At 44.4% G+C, this 17627-nt stretch overlaps 1 protein-coding gene across 6 annotated transcripts in view; it reads right to left on the bottom strand.

The window, feature by feature from the left end:
* The window catches only part of LOC118222936 (leucine-rich repeat and calponin homology domain-containing protein 1-like), a 64163-nt gene that overhangs the window by 23470 nt on the left and 23066 nt on the right, over positions 1-17627 (bottom strand). For 4 of the 6 annotated variants that reach the window (XM_035408879.1, XM_035408881.1, XM_035408876.1 and 1 more), the window contains exons 3-15: positions 13180-13306; positions 12830-12935; positions 10022-10158; positions 9647-9771; positions 9000-9087; positions 8310-8415; positions 8042-8151; positions 6947-7014; positions 5447-5533; positions 4643-4720; positions 4510-4546; positions 3470-3586; positions 2096-2165 (exon numbers count right to left, since the gene is read on the bottom strand). In XM_035408879.1, the coding sequence (XP_035264770.1) occupies positions 2096-2165; positions 3470-3586; positions 4510-4546; positions 4643-4720; positions 5447-5533; positions 6947-7014; positions 8042-8151; positions 8310-8415; positions 9000-9087; positions 9647-9771; positions 10022-10158; positions 12830-12935; positions 13180-13306 (1256 nt within the window). The remainder of the gene's footprint in view (positions 1-2095; positions 2166-3469; positions 3587-4509; positions 4547-4642; positions 4721-5446; positions 5534-6946; positions 7015-8041; positions 8152-8309; positions 8416-8999; positions 9088-9646; positions 9772-10021; positions 10159-12829; positions 12936-13179; positions 13307-17627) is intronic. The other 2 variants (XM_035408878.1, XM_035408880.1) reach the window with 1 other exon arrangement.

Genomic DNA, 17627 nt, shown 5'->3' with positions numbered 1-17627 from the left:
AAAGTTCCACATGCCATGCTAGAGGAGTGATCAGACTTTCGTCTAAATTACATATTTTTTCAAAATAAATAATGGAGAAATTCTGGTGACCCTGAATGTACTACTGTTCATTTATTTTGATGCCATACTGCTGCCCAGTTGGGGGATGTATGGGGCAGAGGGGACCCCTCAAACATAAACACCCCCATTCTGCCCCATCTTATATGGCAAGGGTGGGTAATTTCTTTCCTGAAGAGACATTGTGTTTGCAGTTTTTGTTTCCAACAATTACCCTGGCTCAGTAAACAAATTAATTGCATTCACAAATGCTGGTTCATCTGTAGATTAAACCACAGTGAAAAGTTTCATATAAGGACATAAAACAGTCTTCAGCTGTTATTGCTGAGCGTATCCAGGACTGCCTTTAACATGTCAGGTCATGTCAATGATTTGTCCAATTAAATAAGTAACTGGCCTGGGCCTAGGAAATACGTCCCTCTGTGTCTCCTTTAGCACATTTATGTAAAGAGCTTTGGGTTCAGTTTCTAACAGCCAGCAACCTCCCAGAAAATGCAGCAGCATTCCTGGGCAACACTGTTATAGCACTGTTGCAACATCACAAAATGGCAGCAAAACAAATGTTCTGTGCGCACTGGAACTGACCAATCACGGGCGAACTGCTGCTGCTGCTGCTACTGCTGCTGCTGCAGCAGCATGTGGGGAGAGGGGGTTGAAGATGGAAGGGCAGGGCTACAGCCTCCCCCCTCCATGTGCAGCCCCTCCCTCCCTGCAGGTGCATAGTGAATACACTATGAAAGTGCTTACATCAGAGCCGACATCACACTGGAGACATACCACAACTGTCATTACATTCATTTTTTTTTTTTCTGTCAGAACGGTTACTTGTTTCACCTAGCTTACACACTAGGACAGTCGTAGTTTTGGTTCCTGGACAGACCCAAAATTGAGGAAGTTGCGTGAAGTGGAAGTGATGAAGATACGTGCAGTTATGTTACTGAAAAAACTGTTGTTACAGTCAGTGTTGTACAGCCAAATTTGCTACATTGTAAAAAATGTCTGTGAATTTTACAGCAAAGGTCTGTCAAATAGCAAAGGTACGAAACTGTAAACAGCTGAAATGTAAATAATTGCATTCTTTACGGTTTGTTAGCTATACAGTCTAAAACCGTATGATTAGCATGCTGTTACCTTTATTTATATGGCAAAGATTTGGCAGTTAGCAGTATTTTGCCATACAATTTACAGTGTACTGGGAGTTTAATACTGATAGTGCTGAATAATGAATAGCTAATTTTACCATGTGCACGTTTCCTAGCTAGCTGTTGAATTAACAACATAAATTTTCCTTAGCCAACTAGTGTTTGCTCACTTAATAGAGTGAGTCAATAAAATGACCATGTTATGTGGATGGTAAATGTAATAAAAGGCGTTAATGTGGTCTGTGTTGTGATGAGACGTCATGTAAAATAACCCTCCAGCTCTTGCTTTGTATGTTTTCTGTGTTGATTGCTGCACTTTCATAGTCTACTCAAGCCAGGCTGGTGGAGGTTGGAGGGTGGGGGGGTAGCATTGTGTTGCACTATTGAGCCATAACAGGAGGCAGTCGTCTCTACCGGGGGGTTCTGTTCTGGGGTTCTTCTGAGAGGGTTTCCACAGAGCTGCTCAATAACTCTCTTCTGGGCTGAGATGCACACTGCACGACTCTGTTTGCTGCCTAATTCTGAGGAGGGAGGGGGGCACAGGAGGGTGACAGTTGGGGCCAGGGTGGAGAGGCTGGGGAGAGGCGAGGTGGGGTTGGGGGAGGGGGGTGGGAGCGGAGGGAGGTGGAGATGGTGGGTCAAGGGAATAATGAGAGGTTCTAAGGGTTCCGGGGTTCTGGGGTTCCAGAGAAAGAAGCAGATATTTTAGGGGTGATGAGGGATCACCAGGGTGGTCACGATCAGTTAGATTTTGTGTGAGTGTGTGTGTGTGTTTTATGTGTGTGTGTGCATGTTTGCGTGTGCATGAGTGAGTGAGATCACAGGTGAGTTTCAATGGACATATACCCCTTCCTACACATCCGACCAACTCCTACTACCCCCCAACTACTACTTACCGGATCGGGGCCTGAGGCCAAAGGGCGCTGAGCTTGATGATGGTGACATGGTTGAATTCTTCTCTTTTCCCTGAGACGCACAAAAAACAGTACTCACAATGTCAAATGCAACCTCTCAATGCAGTCGCATTCTCACCCCTCGGAACCCAAACAGGGGGTCCCCTCCCTTCCCCTTCCACATATCACCTCCCGTGTATCTGTGACCTCTGGTCAAGTGGGTTTGATGTGGGACACTTACACCTCCTCACCTGCACATGGAGTACCCCTGGAGGGTACGGGACACTGATGCAGAGCTGAGGCGGAATTTAAACTTTACACCCTATGCACAAATCTTACACTCATCTCTCTAAACTTACACCCACCACACAGTCCTTACACTCCTCTGTCTAAACCAGCGGTGTCCAATGTGATTATGGGTTTTTATTCCAGCCCAACATTACAATACCCAATTCAACCTATCAAAGACTTGATTGAAGACTATAATTAGTTTATTAGCTGAATCATGGGCTTCAACCAATCAAAGACTTAATTGAAGACCATAATTAGTGTATTAGCTGAATCATGGGCTAGAACAAAAGCCCCCACCTGCACAACCCTTTTCAGATGAGAGACCCAGACTAAGCTAACACACCCTGTACAGAATGTTACACCCCTCTGTTCCTGCTTCCTTGATGCACTTGAGACAGAAACAGACATTCCATCACGCAGCAGTTGAGGTTTGAGGAGAGGGGAGAGTCAAAATTCCTTCAATCTCTGTGTAGTTTGTGCTGACTGGACGGGCTGTTGACATTTATTACTCAGGAAAAAATGAACAACAAGAAAAACAAAATCTGATGTTCTTAGCTCAGCCTATTATTGGATGTGAAAGAAAAAACCTGGAGACACAATCCAGTCTTGTTCTCTGTCTGAGCACAGTTCTGTTGTTCTTTTGGTACTGGGCTGTGACAGGCATAGGCCAATCACTGCCCACCAGTTTTTTCTGGTTTGTGAGTCAGCGCTGAGCCTATCAGAGTAATAGAGGATCAGAGGGGTTCACAGAGTCTGAACCAGTCACAGACAAGACGAGCCACAGGCCTAATAGGGGCTGAGCTTATAATGTTCCTTAACACCTGCCGGATCCTGTAGGACTGGTCCAATCACAGCTTGGTTTAATTATGACAATACTATAACCCAGTCAACAAAAACAGGTTACAGCCACATCAGCTCATACAGCAAGGTAGCAATATAGTAGCAGGGAGACAAAAACACTTGGGGGAAAATACAGGGCCTGCACTACTTGGGTTGGCTCTATGTTGTTGAGGAGTTTGGGAAGTGAAACAGCAGAAGATAAAATATACAGGGTTCTGTAGCTTGTTACTGGGGATTGTTGGTTACCTGGGGCGACACCTGTTTTTCAAACTGCTGGCATGCAAGTTGGGCCTCAAGCCTGGCCCTCTCTAGAATACAGTCCCGTTTCCTCTGGAACTCAAGGCTTCCATCAGAACTTTGACTCTACAACACAGCAACCATCAGAACTCTCACTCTACAACACAGCAACCATCAGAACTCTCACACAACAACAAAGTAACCATCATAACTTTTACTCTGCAACACAGTAAGCATCAGAACGTTGACTCTACAACACAGCAACAATCAGAACTTTCACTCTACAACAAGGCAACCATCAGAACTCTCACACAACAACACAGCAACCATCAGAACTCTCACACAACAACACAGCAACCATACCACTTTCTCTTTACAACACAGCAACCATCAGAACTCTCATACAACAACACAGCAACCATCAGAACTCTCACACAGCAACACATCAACCATCAGAATTCTCACACTGCAACACAGAAACCATCAGAATTCTCCCACTGCAACACAGCAGCTATCACAAATTTCACTCTGCAACATACTGTAGCTACCATAAAAACATTCTGCAAAGCAGAGAAATCACAGGCCACACAGAGACACGCTTTCTCCCCAGCACCAACACAAAATAAGCTTTTCTAAATAAAAGAGAGCACCCCACTTTCGATCCCATAGTGTTGGATAAGAAACATTTGATTGTAATGATTATTCACCATAGCAAATTCATTCCAGTTGTCTGAAAGCTGCAGCTAAGCTTTTGAACAATTAAATATAATGCTGATGCATTCAAAAGATGTGAGAACCTCTTTTACAGTCTATTATGTTGTTATGATGGGAGAACACAAAGGTTTGGTTTCCAAAATCCAATGAAGTGCAAACGATAGATATACTTTATAGACAAAAACCTTAGGTACTGTATGTGAGTAGAAGGTGTAAAAAATAAGGGAAAGGCATAGAGCCTGAGGCTATAAAGTACACTGGTAAGCTAATTCCTAGCCCTGGAGAGCCACAGGGCCTAATTTCTGTTGTTGAAACAGGAAGCAAAAGCAGTTTACCTTGATTGTGGGTTGGCCATCAATACTGTCCTGCCCACTGCAAGGAGATACAAACATTGGAAGGGTTAGTAAGGTCAACAGTCATAAGAAATTACCCACAATGGAGTGCGAGAAAAGGAGGGAGCTCACTTACTTGAGTGACTCATCTGACGTGACCATTTCCACCGGGTAAAGCTGCACTCCGGACAGTTCTGCGGGCTCACGGTTCAGCCTGGGAGAGGGGGAGGGTTCAGGTTAGCCCGGCTCCTTCACCCCAAACGCTAACCCACTGGCCCACGTTCCCCCACACAGATGGTGTAAGCCCACGTCCCTAAAGCACAGCAAGGGTGTTTTTGCCACACTTGGGACCACACTTTCAGCTCATGGGTATCCTCAATTTCACCTCAGCCCCAGGACCTACACATTCTAAAAATGCCTGGGCTCAATTAATTATGTAAAGAAGGATTTCTCCTGAGATCAGCAGAGTACAGATCAGAACATGGCGCAAAGCAGCCGACACTGAAAACATGTGATCTCTAGAGAATCCACCACTAAAACCCTGTGCACACCGTCAACATTATTTTATTCCCTTACCACTGGCTATCCCCAAGTTACTGGTAAATAAATTCCGGCCAATAAGAAACATGTTTAATTTCTGGGTTCTGTACAATATTTGGTCCACATCAGTTATCCTGAGACATTCAAACATTGATCTCTGTCAATTCCAAAATTTAAAAAAGAACAGTTCTTATTAAGATTCAATGTAATGTTTTGAGGATCCTTAAGAATGCAACAAAGTCAAGTAATAATAATAATAATAATAATAATAATTATTATTATTATTATTGTTATTAGTATTGTTGTAGTTGTTGTTATTATTATCATTATAATTATTATTATTGTTATTATTATTATATACTAATTTGACACCATCCTGGGAGGGCTGTCCCATACATACCTGTCTGGATCCTGTAACATCTCCACTGCTTCCTTCAGCTGGCTGATCATATCAACGTGGATCTCTGAGCCCTCTGTGACCTGTGACCTGCAGGAAGGAAAATATCAGTCATTTCAAGAGGTCATTTTACAAAAAAATGCACATTCACACATGCAGACCCACAAACACTTCCAGATTTGTGTGGAGAAAAACCATTATGGAATTTAAGTGCTCCCATCTTATGCCAGAAGTTTAAGAGGGTAATGTTGGAGATTAGTGGGGGTGGCAAATAAAATGAGGGTAGAGAAAAAGAAAACTTGCATGTTTGAACAACGATGGTGCACAACTTAAAAAGGAAAATCAAAATGACATATTAATGAAACATGAATATACTGTACCTGTACTGTAGTACATGCAGCTTTACCAGTACACTGAAAAGTATGTTCTAACAAAAGTGCTTCTTGCCAATTCACATGCCAACTGTCAAATACACAAGCCTTTTCCTTCAAAATGTATAAGTCGACCATTTCGTTGGCTGACAGACGAGAACTACATAAACAAGTATTTGTCCTACTCAGAATGCTCTGGGGGACACTGCTTCTTTCGATCAGGACCATTAAAGTTATCAAATCACAAAAGAAATTTTTTTTGTTGTCAACTCTTGGTACTGTTAGACACAACAATGCATATTTATTTATTTAACTGTCAGTGTTAGGTGTCTGGGTTTTCGAGTCACCATGTGCCCTTGCTATTACAAAGTTTTAAATAATACAATTGCATACATTTGATCAGCTCAGAAAGCTGGTGGGCGGCACAATTTCCACAGGAGGATGTTTGTACATGAGGAATTGCTGGCGGTAAGGGAGGCTGGCGGTGTAATGGGGGATGGTATAGTGCAGGAGCACTGCATAAACATTTATACACAAGAGCTGTGATATTCAGCCAAAGGGACATTCGCTGTGTTCTCCGCTACCACCAGCAGTTCAGGGTAGGTACTTCCCTCAGAGGGTTGAATCCTAGCCCCAGGTGACCTCTAACACATCCTAGGCAAGTATTTCCTCAACAGAAGAGTAAATATCATTGTCACCTACTCAAACAGTACTCCATTCTCCACACAATAGCCAAACCTTAAAACTCCACGACAGAGAGAGGTAAAGCAATCCAGCTACACTGGAAGAGAGAGGGACAGAGTGAAGAAAATGTGGAGGGAGAGAGTTAAAGAGATTCACTGAGATAGAGAGAACATATTATTAACCGCGTTACTGTATCGCCATTGCTCTTTTAGTTTGAAATGCACATGCGTTTGCCAGACCCAGTGCACGGATTGTGTGGTAATGAAGCAATCAAAAAATGAGAGCTGGAAAGAGAGTGATCAAAATGGAGAGTAAGAAAGAGAGAGGAACAGAGGAAAATGTGTGAGTTGGAGATAGGGACAAAGAGACAGAATCAAAGAATGTGGGTGAGAGAAAAGAGGGATGAAGGGCAGGAAGGATGGGGAGAGACAAAGAGAAATATACCCACGTCTGTTCTGAGGCCCAGCTAGTGTCTTCCTCTATCCTGAGGGGCTCGCTGAAGTCCGACGCCCGGCCCTGCAGGGGAAGGAACAACACACCAGCTGCAGTCAGGTCAGGTGATCCCCAGCACAAGCTGCGATTGGCTGATGCAAACACAGCCCCCCCCCACCCATTGCTTGTCTGTCGGAGAGAGAGTGAGACCAGTAAGATGCCCCCCTGCCTGCCCCTCCCTATTGTACTACCCCCTAGGCATACAGATCAGCCGATGCACTAAGGGCAGAATCAGGGGTGTCTCTCTCTCTCTCTCCCTCTTTCTCTCTCTCTGATTGCCTTTCCAGAATCCCTCACTGTCACTTGCACATGCTGAAATGCCCCAGGGGCTGGGTGATGGTGGTGTGTGTGTGTGTGGGGGGGGGGGGGGGGGCTGGTGATGGCCAACTGGAACTTCACGCCCCCTTCTCCACACACACACACGCACATACACACACGCACACACACACACACACACAGGCACACCATTCTAAGCTAGGAGGACAGCTTCCAGTGGGCAATGTATTTCAAATGACAACATTTGAACAGCTAACCCTGCGGTTATTATTAACCTCAACAGCTAATATTGTGTTTATTGTAAAGCACTGAGAAAACATAGTATCAGTATATGCCAGAGCATTGCATGTACTCACTCACTGACCATGACTTGCTCCACCCTGCATTATTAAGGTTAAAGCACTTTTACATTAATCTTTCAGAAGCACAGAGATTTACAGTACGTGAGAGACCCCTCCAGTCAATCGGGCCTCTGTGTATACTCTTTTAAAAAAGTTATTCTATTCTATTCCTCTCAGAACCAAAGGTTTACTATTAATGCTGTCTTCCTTATACACAGGGGTTGCAGTCTTGATTCCTGGGGGGAGGGGCCAAAACCATGGTATAGCACATGAGGTTTACAAACTTCAAGATACTTTATCTGAATTCCCCATTAAATATCTGTCTTTGTAAACAGACAGTTCATTGAAACAAGGAGCCATGTCAGGCACCTAGGATAGGCCAGGGCCTCTGTGTTGTGGAGTAACTCTTTTTTTAAATGGTGCTGGGGTCTTGCCTTGATGTAGTTGGCAAATGGTGAGGTTAGGTCAGACTGTTCCATCTGTTCCTCAGAGCCTTCACCGTCCATCCCCTGCACAGAGCTTGGCTGGGGGTCCACTGGGAGGGCTAAAATGCATTTAGATTTGTGAAACTGTACATAAATATGCTATGATATGTTTGCATATATTGATCCTAATTGGCAAATACACGTATTTAAAAAAAGAATATGGGGGTATATGAAATACCAGAACATTTATAACGAATTCTTTCTGATGTGACTCTACCTGTGAGAGCGCTGATGTGGTCGCTGGAGTCTTCCTTGCACAGGTCCCGCTCCTCGGTGATGTGAGACATGGGCATGCTCAGACTCAGGCTGTCCTCATCCGAGGGCTGGAATGACATGGGACGACCTGCTGGTGTTAGCAAACATGAACCCCAAACATGAACCCCTCCCATGTCCACGCTCCTCCTCCCCAAACCTCTAAACACAGCGGGGGACAGGCACTGATTGAGGGGAAGAGATAACGAGTGCAGGTGATGGACTGTGCTCAGGGTCTGAGGATAGTGGGAGTGCTCTGTGCAGCTGGGTGAATGGGCTGTGTATACACAAGATGGTTGCACAGGCTGTTTCATTCATTCTAGATCATTTAACAAGGCACAAGAACAGCCTCCAATCACGACTCAATTTTAAAATTCCACAAATCTTCTGCTCTAAAACTGACACAAAGCATTTTGCCGGCCCGCAGAATGTCCCCCCAATGCATAACCTTTCCTGTCAGTCAATTTTGCCTAACACATCAGTTCTCATTTGAGTCACAGCGGCACTGATTCATGATTCACTCTGGAAAGCCTGCATAGTGATCCATATAACCAGGTAGCACAATTTCAAAAAATAAAACCAAGAAAAGAGTGTAAACACAAAGACAATTTAGCACATACACACGCACACACACACACACACGCACACAGCCTACCTCAGTGGTTGACAGCCTCTTGTCTCCATTGTCACTGCCGACCCCAGAGTCTGTGTCCTGTTTCTTAATTTGCTCTATGTCCTCAGTGCTTTGGGTGTCACATGGAGAGGATTATGGGTAGGAAGGGGAGAAAGAATCAGCTCTGTTGTACTCATCCACCAACTATTCACTCACTTATTCATGCACTCACTGGCTCATTTGCCCTTTCACTCATTCAGTCACTCTCTCATAGTCACTCATTCACTCGCTATGTCACTCACTCACACATACGCTCAATCACTTATTCAGTCCCTCCTTCACTGACTCTCTTCAGGTGAGCAGTGCCACTGCTCAGCGTGTGAGTAGATCTAATACAGCACTGAGACCCAGGGGACAGGTTTATGGTCCAGGGTGGGTGGGGGATGCAGGTTGGGGCTACAATTATGAGGACAGATAGCAGTTTGAACAGTAAAATCTTACCATAGAACAAAGTGGGAAAAATTTCACTTACAACAGTCAGAGCCATGCAGAGTCACATGATCCAGATAAAAATCGCCTGCTATGTGACCCTCTGCATTTTTTGGTGTTGTGAGTGGGTTTATAGAAACATTTATAAATAGTACTTTTCCCCATCCCTGTTGTCAAGGTTGTGGCACAGGATGGCTCACCTGCCAGAGGAGGGGTGAGACAGGCCCTCCATGACGGGGAGGTAGAGAGAATCGGCAATCTTGTCACCCCGACACGCCTCCATGCTCAGGTACTTAAATATGTGCACTTTTCCCTTCATGCAGATCTGCAGGGTGGCACATTATGTTAAAAACAGCGACATCACTGCCGCTGAACATGCACAGAGACATACACGTGTGTGTGTGTGTGTGTGCGTGTACGTGTGTGCGTGTGTGCGTGTACGTGCATGCGTGCATGCGTGCGTGCGTGCGTGCGTGCGTGCGTGCGTGCGTGCGTGTGCGTGTGTGCATGTGTGTGTGCGTGTGTGTGTGTGTGTGTGTCATACACACAGACACAGTAATGCACACAGTCCTCACCTGTGCAGGTGGGCTATGCAGGGGGTTATTGTCCAGCTGCAGGGACTGTAGCTGCTTCATCTTCCTGTAGCAGAGGGGCACGCTGGTGACCTTGTTGCAGGAGACATCCAGCTTCACCAGGGGCAGCTCCGCCAGGTCTGAGTGAGAGAGAGAGGGGGGTCAGGGTGGCTGACCAGCCTGTTCACAGCATCCTCTTAGCATTAGTACAGGCTCTGAAGACTACTCTGTGTTCTCATGATCCTGCTACCATAGATCCTACAGAATAACCAGATAGTCAGCCCTGTATTTTTAACATTTAAGTTATATTTCTCTATGTGCCAGTGAAGTTTTCACATTTTTATTCCAGTTCTACTGAACATTCATGAATAGTTGTGACCAAGGATAATACAGTGATGAACCAATGGGCAAGAATGATGACTGCAGTTGCAACTGTTGTGTGATGCCCATGGTTTATGTTGATCAAAGTGTGCAGGAACAGGCCACCAAAAGATACAGATTTTAAGAAAAACTAGTCTCTGCAACCTACCATAGATAAGTGAGCAGGCAAAGAATAAATAATTTTTGGTTATAAATGATTCTCCCTGAGAGTTCATTACATAGAGGGATGTTTTTGAGGAAACAAAGGTGCAGTTTTCATTCACAGTGTTCTATATCTGGAGGTGGCGGGAGACAGAAATGTCTTTGTGACTCAGCGCATTGTTTTCCTTAAAGCTCTTTTGGAAAGGGCGGATGTTATATTGTTATTTTAAAATGATTTTTGTTTTCATTTCTGTCATTTCTTCCCTATTTATGATCCCTGTTTTCTCTGTAAAGAGGTAAGGAAGGAGGGCTCATCTTACTGTATGTGCACATGCCATAAAAATCTTGGGCAGCACTGCATAACTCCTGATATGTCAATAAAGCCAGTGTGAAATACTGAAACCCTGGGCAAGGGAGAAGGAGAAAGTCAGAGTGAGTATGAAAGCAAGTGAGATTGAGAGATTGTGGATTGTGAGAGTGAGCTATGTGGATTAACAAGCGTGAATCCGCAATAGCTGCGACCGCACACGCGCATGCATCCATGCGTGCATGCATCCACGCACACACCCTCACACAAACACGTGACCTCTTCTTTGGCTCATGACCAACCTTTCCACAAAATCTTGTGCAAATCTGTGAATCCATTCGGGAGTTATACGCCTTTTTGTGATAGGCCACGCCCATCGCCACGCCCCCTCTTGGTCAATCGGCCTGAAAGTTACTCAGCTCTACCATCTGTCATGACCAACCTCCATGCCAAATTTCAGCCTCCTGGGGCGAAAACTGTGGCCGCTATGAGGTGGGACACTTCTGTGGACCAACCGACCAACCGACCGACCAAAAGACAGAGCTATAGAGCTGCGGTCACAGCTAAAAAAAATAACTAGCAATACCTAGATCTCATTGATAGCCTTTTACAGCTCCTTCATAATAAAGATGACTGCATTCGTTTTGCAGTGATACACATTTCAGCAGATCACAGTCTGGATGGAGACCTATATCTGTTAAATTTGAACAAGCAGGCATTCTTTTTTGAATCAGATAAAAATAAGAGAAAAGAACGACCCAACTGATTCAGCATTGATCCATGAACTGAGGAAGCACTTTTGGAACACCATTTACCCATTATCACTGCAGTGGTACCTCCACAGAATTTGTGTAAGTCTGGCAGCACTGTGTCCCCCTGCCAACTCCTCCCTCCCCCAGTGATGGTATGGCTTGAGCCCACATCACATAAATGCTGACAGTCCGGCTGCACTGCCATATAAAGACTGGTCTCTCACTCGCATAAGAAGCAAGAGACTGAAAATCCTCCATGTTGTTTGTAGGGAAACAGGCAAAAACCACTTCTACAGAGATGTAGGGTAGACCTCCTTCCATCAAGCCCAGGCAGAGATCACGCTAAGGCTGAGTGCAGTGACTATGTGTCCTCATCGGCCAGCTGTCGGAAATCTCCAACCCAATCTCTGGGCCTGAGGAACCATAGACGTCACAGGTCGATTAGAATGGCTTGACTGCCTGTGCACACTTCCTGAAGGTGAGTACTGGAGAAAACATAGACGTCACAAATGTGTAATATCATATTACGTAAATGCTGAGATGTGAGCAGCTGCTGTGTTACTTTACTAAATTTCAAAGCTGTCAAAGCTGACTCTGTTCTAGATTAGACCTGCAGAAACCCTGGAACCCGATGGCGAGTCTCAGGGGGCTTCTAGCAGACAAAAACTTTATCAGATTTGTGCATATGGTGGAAAACAAAATCCCACTCCAAAGTGAAGCACCCAGAGAAGAAGCTCTGTGACCACCCAGCACCCCAGTGGAAGTTCAACACCAGATTTAAGTGTCAGTGTGGCACATTAGTTAATGAGGTGTAGTGCTTAACTCCAATATGAGGCACAGTAATAGTTCCTTACCAACAGCTATTGGGCTGCCAACATTTTACAGCAGTTTTGAAAGCTGTGCCAATGGCAGGCCACTGCTGGGTACTATATGCTTGCTTGCTTGCTTGCTCGCTCGGTAGGATTTCTCTAAGATATGTCACCTGAACTGATTCAGTAAAGTAACACAGCAGCTGCTCACATCTCAGCATTTACGTAATATGATATTACACATTTGTGACGTCTATGTTTTCTCCAGTACTCACCTTCAGGAAGTGTGCACAGGCAGTCAAGCCATTCTAATCGACCTGTGACGTCTATGGTTCCTCAGGCCCTAATGTTCAGGAAGTGCTCACAGTAAGCAGAGTGATTCTAATGAATCTGTGAACTCTATTGTTCTTCTGGCACTCACCTTCCGGAAGTGTGCACAGGAAGTTCCTCCTCACATTGAGCTCCCTCAGGGCCCGAAGCCTCCTGATGTGTCTGGGCAGGGCGGTGATCTCGTTACAGCTAACATCCTGCAGGGGGGTAACATGAGCAACAGAGTGGGTCTTAACGGGAAACTGACCAGGGAATCTCACTTTGGTTTACAGTATATAGCTTTAAGTATGTAGTATATATAGAAAATTTCATTCTATCATTTCCATACTTTTGAAGGGCCCTGAACATGTGTGCATACGCAAATATACACATACTTACACACACACACACACACACACACACACTCAAGCATGTCTGCTCACATCCAGGAAACACACTCACCAGCTCCATCAGGTCCCTGAGCTGGCCTATGGCTTCGGGAAGAGCTCCCAGCTTGTTGTTGCTGGCGTTGAGGACGCGCAGTGGAAGTTCACACAGGCAGGCAGGCAGAGCCGAGATCTGGTTCCGGCTGTGGGGAGAGTGAGATGGACAAGAAGCAGAAGACATGATGCCATTAAAAGATGCAATTCATTGCCAAGTATAGCCTTCTTCAGTTGCTGCCTAGAGGGTGCAGTGTCAATTCCCAAGCGGTGGCATTTATGATGCATATAGTGCAAAAGGCACTATAAACCCACAGTGCTTCAGTGACCCTCAGGAAGTACATTTGGAAAATATGCAGAATTTAGCCCAGAAAGGGCTCAGTGCTGCACAACAACGACATCACCAGAGACTCATCCATCATTTTTGGGAGCACTGTAGACAATCACTGTCAAACTGAATCAGAAAGAAATAAGAGAAGTAAAACGGAGTTCTCTTCTGACGTCAATTCTTATTCTTATGTGAAACACACTCACACATGCACACACATGCATGTGCGCACACACACACATACACCCAACTGCACACACACACACACACAGATCTTTGCAGATTACTGCAAATAGGTGTATTACATAAACACAGCTTTTAATCCAGTTCCACATATAAGCCCAGCACACAGAGGTCATGAAGAAGAATAAATACAGAATGATATACACACACATTCACGCACACACACATTTCAGCTCTAAGCAATCACTGCTGAAATGAAGCCTTTTGTATGGCATTTTCAGATTAAATGTGCAGAGAAGGTTTCAGCCCACATCACTGGCAATGCGCACAGGCTCCTACACAGCACAGCCTACAAACGTCTGCCTCTTGGAACCCAGTGAACATTCCAAAGCGCTGGCCACTTTGTTTTCCAGGAGGATTCCGGAACACTCCAATCTGTCTCTTGGGACAACATACTAAAGGGAACAAAGTGGAGAGGAGGGCCTTTCCTAGATTACCTCATTTTGGAATGCTCACACATTCCAAAGTCTAATGAACATGAATCCACCTACCTTCCTTCCGCATTGAAAAAGCAACACCCACCCAAAAACCCACCCAACAAAAAAGCAGGAACTTTCAGATAATTTTGATGCCCCTTTCCTTACATAATACCCACCCTCACATTAGACAGCCCTCCGACCCACCCCCTACTCCCCAACGTCATGGATATACAGTACATAGACAGGAGACATGGGGGGGGGGGAGCAGAGAACTGGATGACAGCTTTGCTGCAGAGGCTTGGCAGATGCGTCCTAAAGTTAGCATTAATGTCCCTGTGTCTGGATCAGCTCAGGCACACAAAGACAGGGAGAAACGGAGCGGTAAGTGGGACCACACAAGCTGCACTAGACAAACGCAAATGCAGCCCCACTCCCAAGGCTTAACAAATAATGCATTTGGAATCCTGACAGTGCCAGTGTGTGGTGGCCAGACCTGTAGGATAGTTTTAGGAGAGAGGGGTTCATTCCGCAGGTTTGTCTTCATCTGAGGACATCTAGAGCCCTGAATCTGGGTGGGCCAAACACTCCTTTGATGGAGAAACAGGAAAAAACCTTATTAGGAGCCAGGCGCAAAAAAGAGGGAGACCATCTTCCTCTGGTCAGCTCGGGTTAACCAACATGACAGTCCATTTTCAAGTCAGTCTGCTGTTCGAACTGAAGTTTGCTAGATCGTGGTGAGCAATGAAGGAGACTGGGCCTGGTTTGGTATTGCCACTCTGCAGTCTGCAGTATTGTGTAGTGTGAGTATTCATCATTGAATCAGGGGTTTACAGGTTCAGATCTTTAGGTGATGCACCACTGTTGTAAATGTGGCACAGATGGCACATCCAGCTGGTGTAAGATCACAAATAATCACAAATATGTGATTAGAATATTCTTAACTGAACATTTTAATGCTGATGTAACATTCACTGCTGAGAATAGGCAGTAAGTTCTATAAAGCTGACTTAGATTTTTTTTAACATTACAAAAGCCTACTCTTTGAAGGTTTAAGCTCTTATGCTTGTTGTACTAGGGGAAATGACTGCTACTTACAAATAAAAATAGAACAAAAGCTCAAATCCAGACCAAAAAGGTTTCAAAAGAAAATGAGCTCCTAAGCTGCTTAAGCAAATGTCCAGCTTTATAAGCGGACATCATGTAAAATAAGAGATACATACAGGTAGCTTAGCCTATGACAACTTCACGGTTTGGAAAAGAGCGCCTGTATGCATGAAAAATAATGCAGCATAAAGGCTGTGGGGAGCCCAAACGCAACCTAAGAGCACTGCCAAAATATGCCACAGCTCATTTAGAACAGGAAACATCATTCATGTCACTCCTACAGCCATTTCACAGTTGCAGAGTGGCTGGCTGAAAATGCCACTGGGAAGCACAGAGTCCCACAGCTTTAGGTTCGGGAACAGTCCATAACGGCAAACCGCAGGTCACAGTTGCCAAATCAAACGAGCGGCTAAAAGTTTGATACAATCCGTGGAAATCAATTCCGGTTGTTACTAAGGAAACAGACATGTGAACCAGATGCTTCCCAGTTAGAATTCTGCGTGGGCTGACGCTGTGGAGCCCTAGTGCAAAGTACTGTAACATGAGTAGCTTCTGTAATAAATATCTAGCTGAGTAATAAACTCATAGGATGGAAAATGAAAGGATAATATGTAATAATGGAGGCCCGGCAAGCACCTACAGACAAGGTGATGTCACTACACAAACAGGAAAGGTGAAGCAATATTCAAAGATGAGGACCAAAATGGTTGTATAGGGCCTTGCATGCTGTTGTTCCAGTGTCAGATCATAGAAGTTAAGCATGTTTGCACATAGGAAAAGGGTTCTAAGGATGCATGTTTGCACATACAGAGATGGTTCTAAAGATGCATGTTGCACATGGAGAGATGGTTCTAAGAATGGAAGTTTGCACATTGAGAGATGGTTCTAAGGATGCATGTTGCACATGGAGAGATGGTTCTAAGGATGCATGTTGCACATGGAGGAATGGTTCTAAGGATGCATGTTCACATAGAGGGACGGTTCTAAGAATGCTTGTTTACACATGGAGAGATGGTTCTAAGGATGCATGTTTGCACCTGGATCATGGATCATATTTATATATTTCTCTGTTAACTGAGAGGAATCAATGAAGCTCAGTTTCTATGATCACTGTAGATTTACTGGGGACACTGAAGTTCATGCAAATGCCTCCAAACTCATTGGACAGCACTTCATCCTACAGAAAGACAATGATCCCAAACATACTGTTAAAGCAGCAAAGCAGTTTTCCAAAGGAAAAAAATGGAATATCCTGGACTGGCAAAGTCATTCACAACAACTGAATCCAACTGAGCATGCGTTTCTTATGCTGAAGATAAAACCTAAGGCAACTAGCCCCGAAACAAGCAGGAGCTGAAGATGGCTGCAGTACAGGCCTGGAAGAGCAACACCAGCGACGTTATCCACATCTGATGATGTCTATGGGTCACAGACTTCAAGCAGTCAATGCATGCAAAGGATATGCAACAAAGTACTAAACTGCTTTCATTTATATAACATTAATATGCCCCAAACAGTATGGTGCCCTGAAATGAGGGGAGGGGGGCCTATGTATAAAAAGTGCTTAACTTTCTACATTGTGAAACCAAATTGTATAACAATGCCCTTAAATAAAAGCTCAGAATGTGCCCTTTAACCACACATGTTAATAATTGTTTAAGTGCAAATCTAAAATTATGGGGTACACACCCATATCAAGAAAAAAATATGTCTTAGTCCAAATCATTTGGGAATTCACAGTGTATAGTCTCTTGCTTATTCTGTCTCCTGTAATAACATAACAAATTAAAAATGTGATTTAAGGTTGGCTTTAACAGATTGATGTAACAATGCTTAGACACAAACAAACACAACGTAGGAGTACAAACCCACAAAGTACATCATTTCATGAAATTGCATCACAAAATTCAGAACTGATTTATATGTTAAATGCTGACCTCAAAAATTGAGATTGCGGTAACAAATGGGTAAAAGTCTGTTGCGCATCTCCCTACCACATGTGGATGACCTCTTTCTGAGGCCCATATGATAGACAGTGTGTTCTTGCAGGCAAGTGGCCTACTTCCTGTACCCAAGAGACTCATGGGAGTACCTAAATTAAGTTCCCAGGCACTGAAAAATACATCCCTAAAATACATCCTTACATCTGTAAGGAACCGACATCGGTTATAGCAGTGGTAACCAAACCTGTTCTGATAGAGCTACCGTCATGTAGGTTTTCAAAGCACACCTCATTCAACAGCTAGAGATCTCATTGAGCTGCTAATTAGTAGAATCAGGAGTGCTAAATTATGGTTGAAATGAAAACATAGAGGATGGTCGATCTCCAGGAGTTGGTTACCCCTGAGTTATAGTATCTTGAAATGGAAAAGCAAA

This window comes from Anguilla anguilla, chromosome 3 (genome assembly GCF_013347855.1).
Source record: "Anguilla anguilla isolate fAngAng1 chromosome 3, fAngAng1.pri, whole genome shotgun sequence".
Lineage (NCBI taxonomy): Eukaryota > Metazoa > Chordata > Actinopteri > Anguilliformes > Anguillidae > Anguilla > Anguilla anguilla.
Note: the sequence above shows the minus strand (reverse complement) of the source record. Positions and strands in the feature narration are given on the sequence as shown.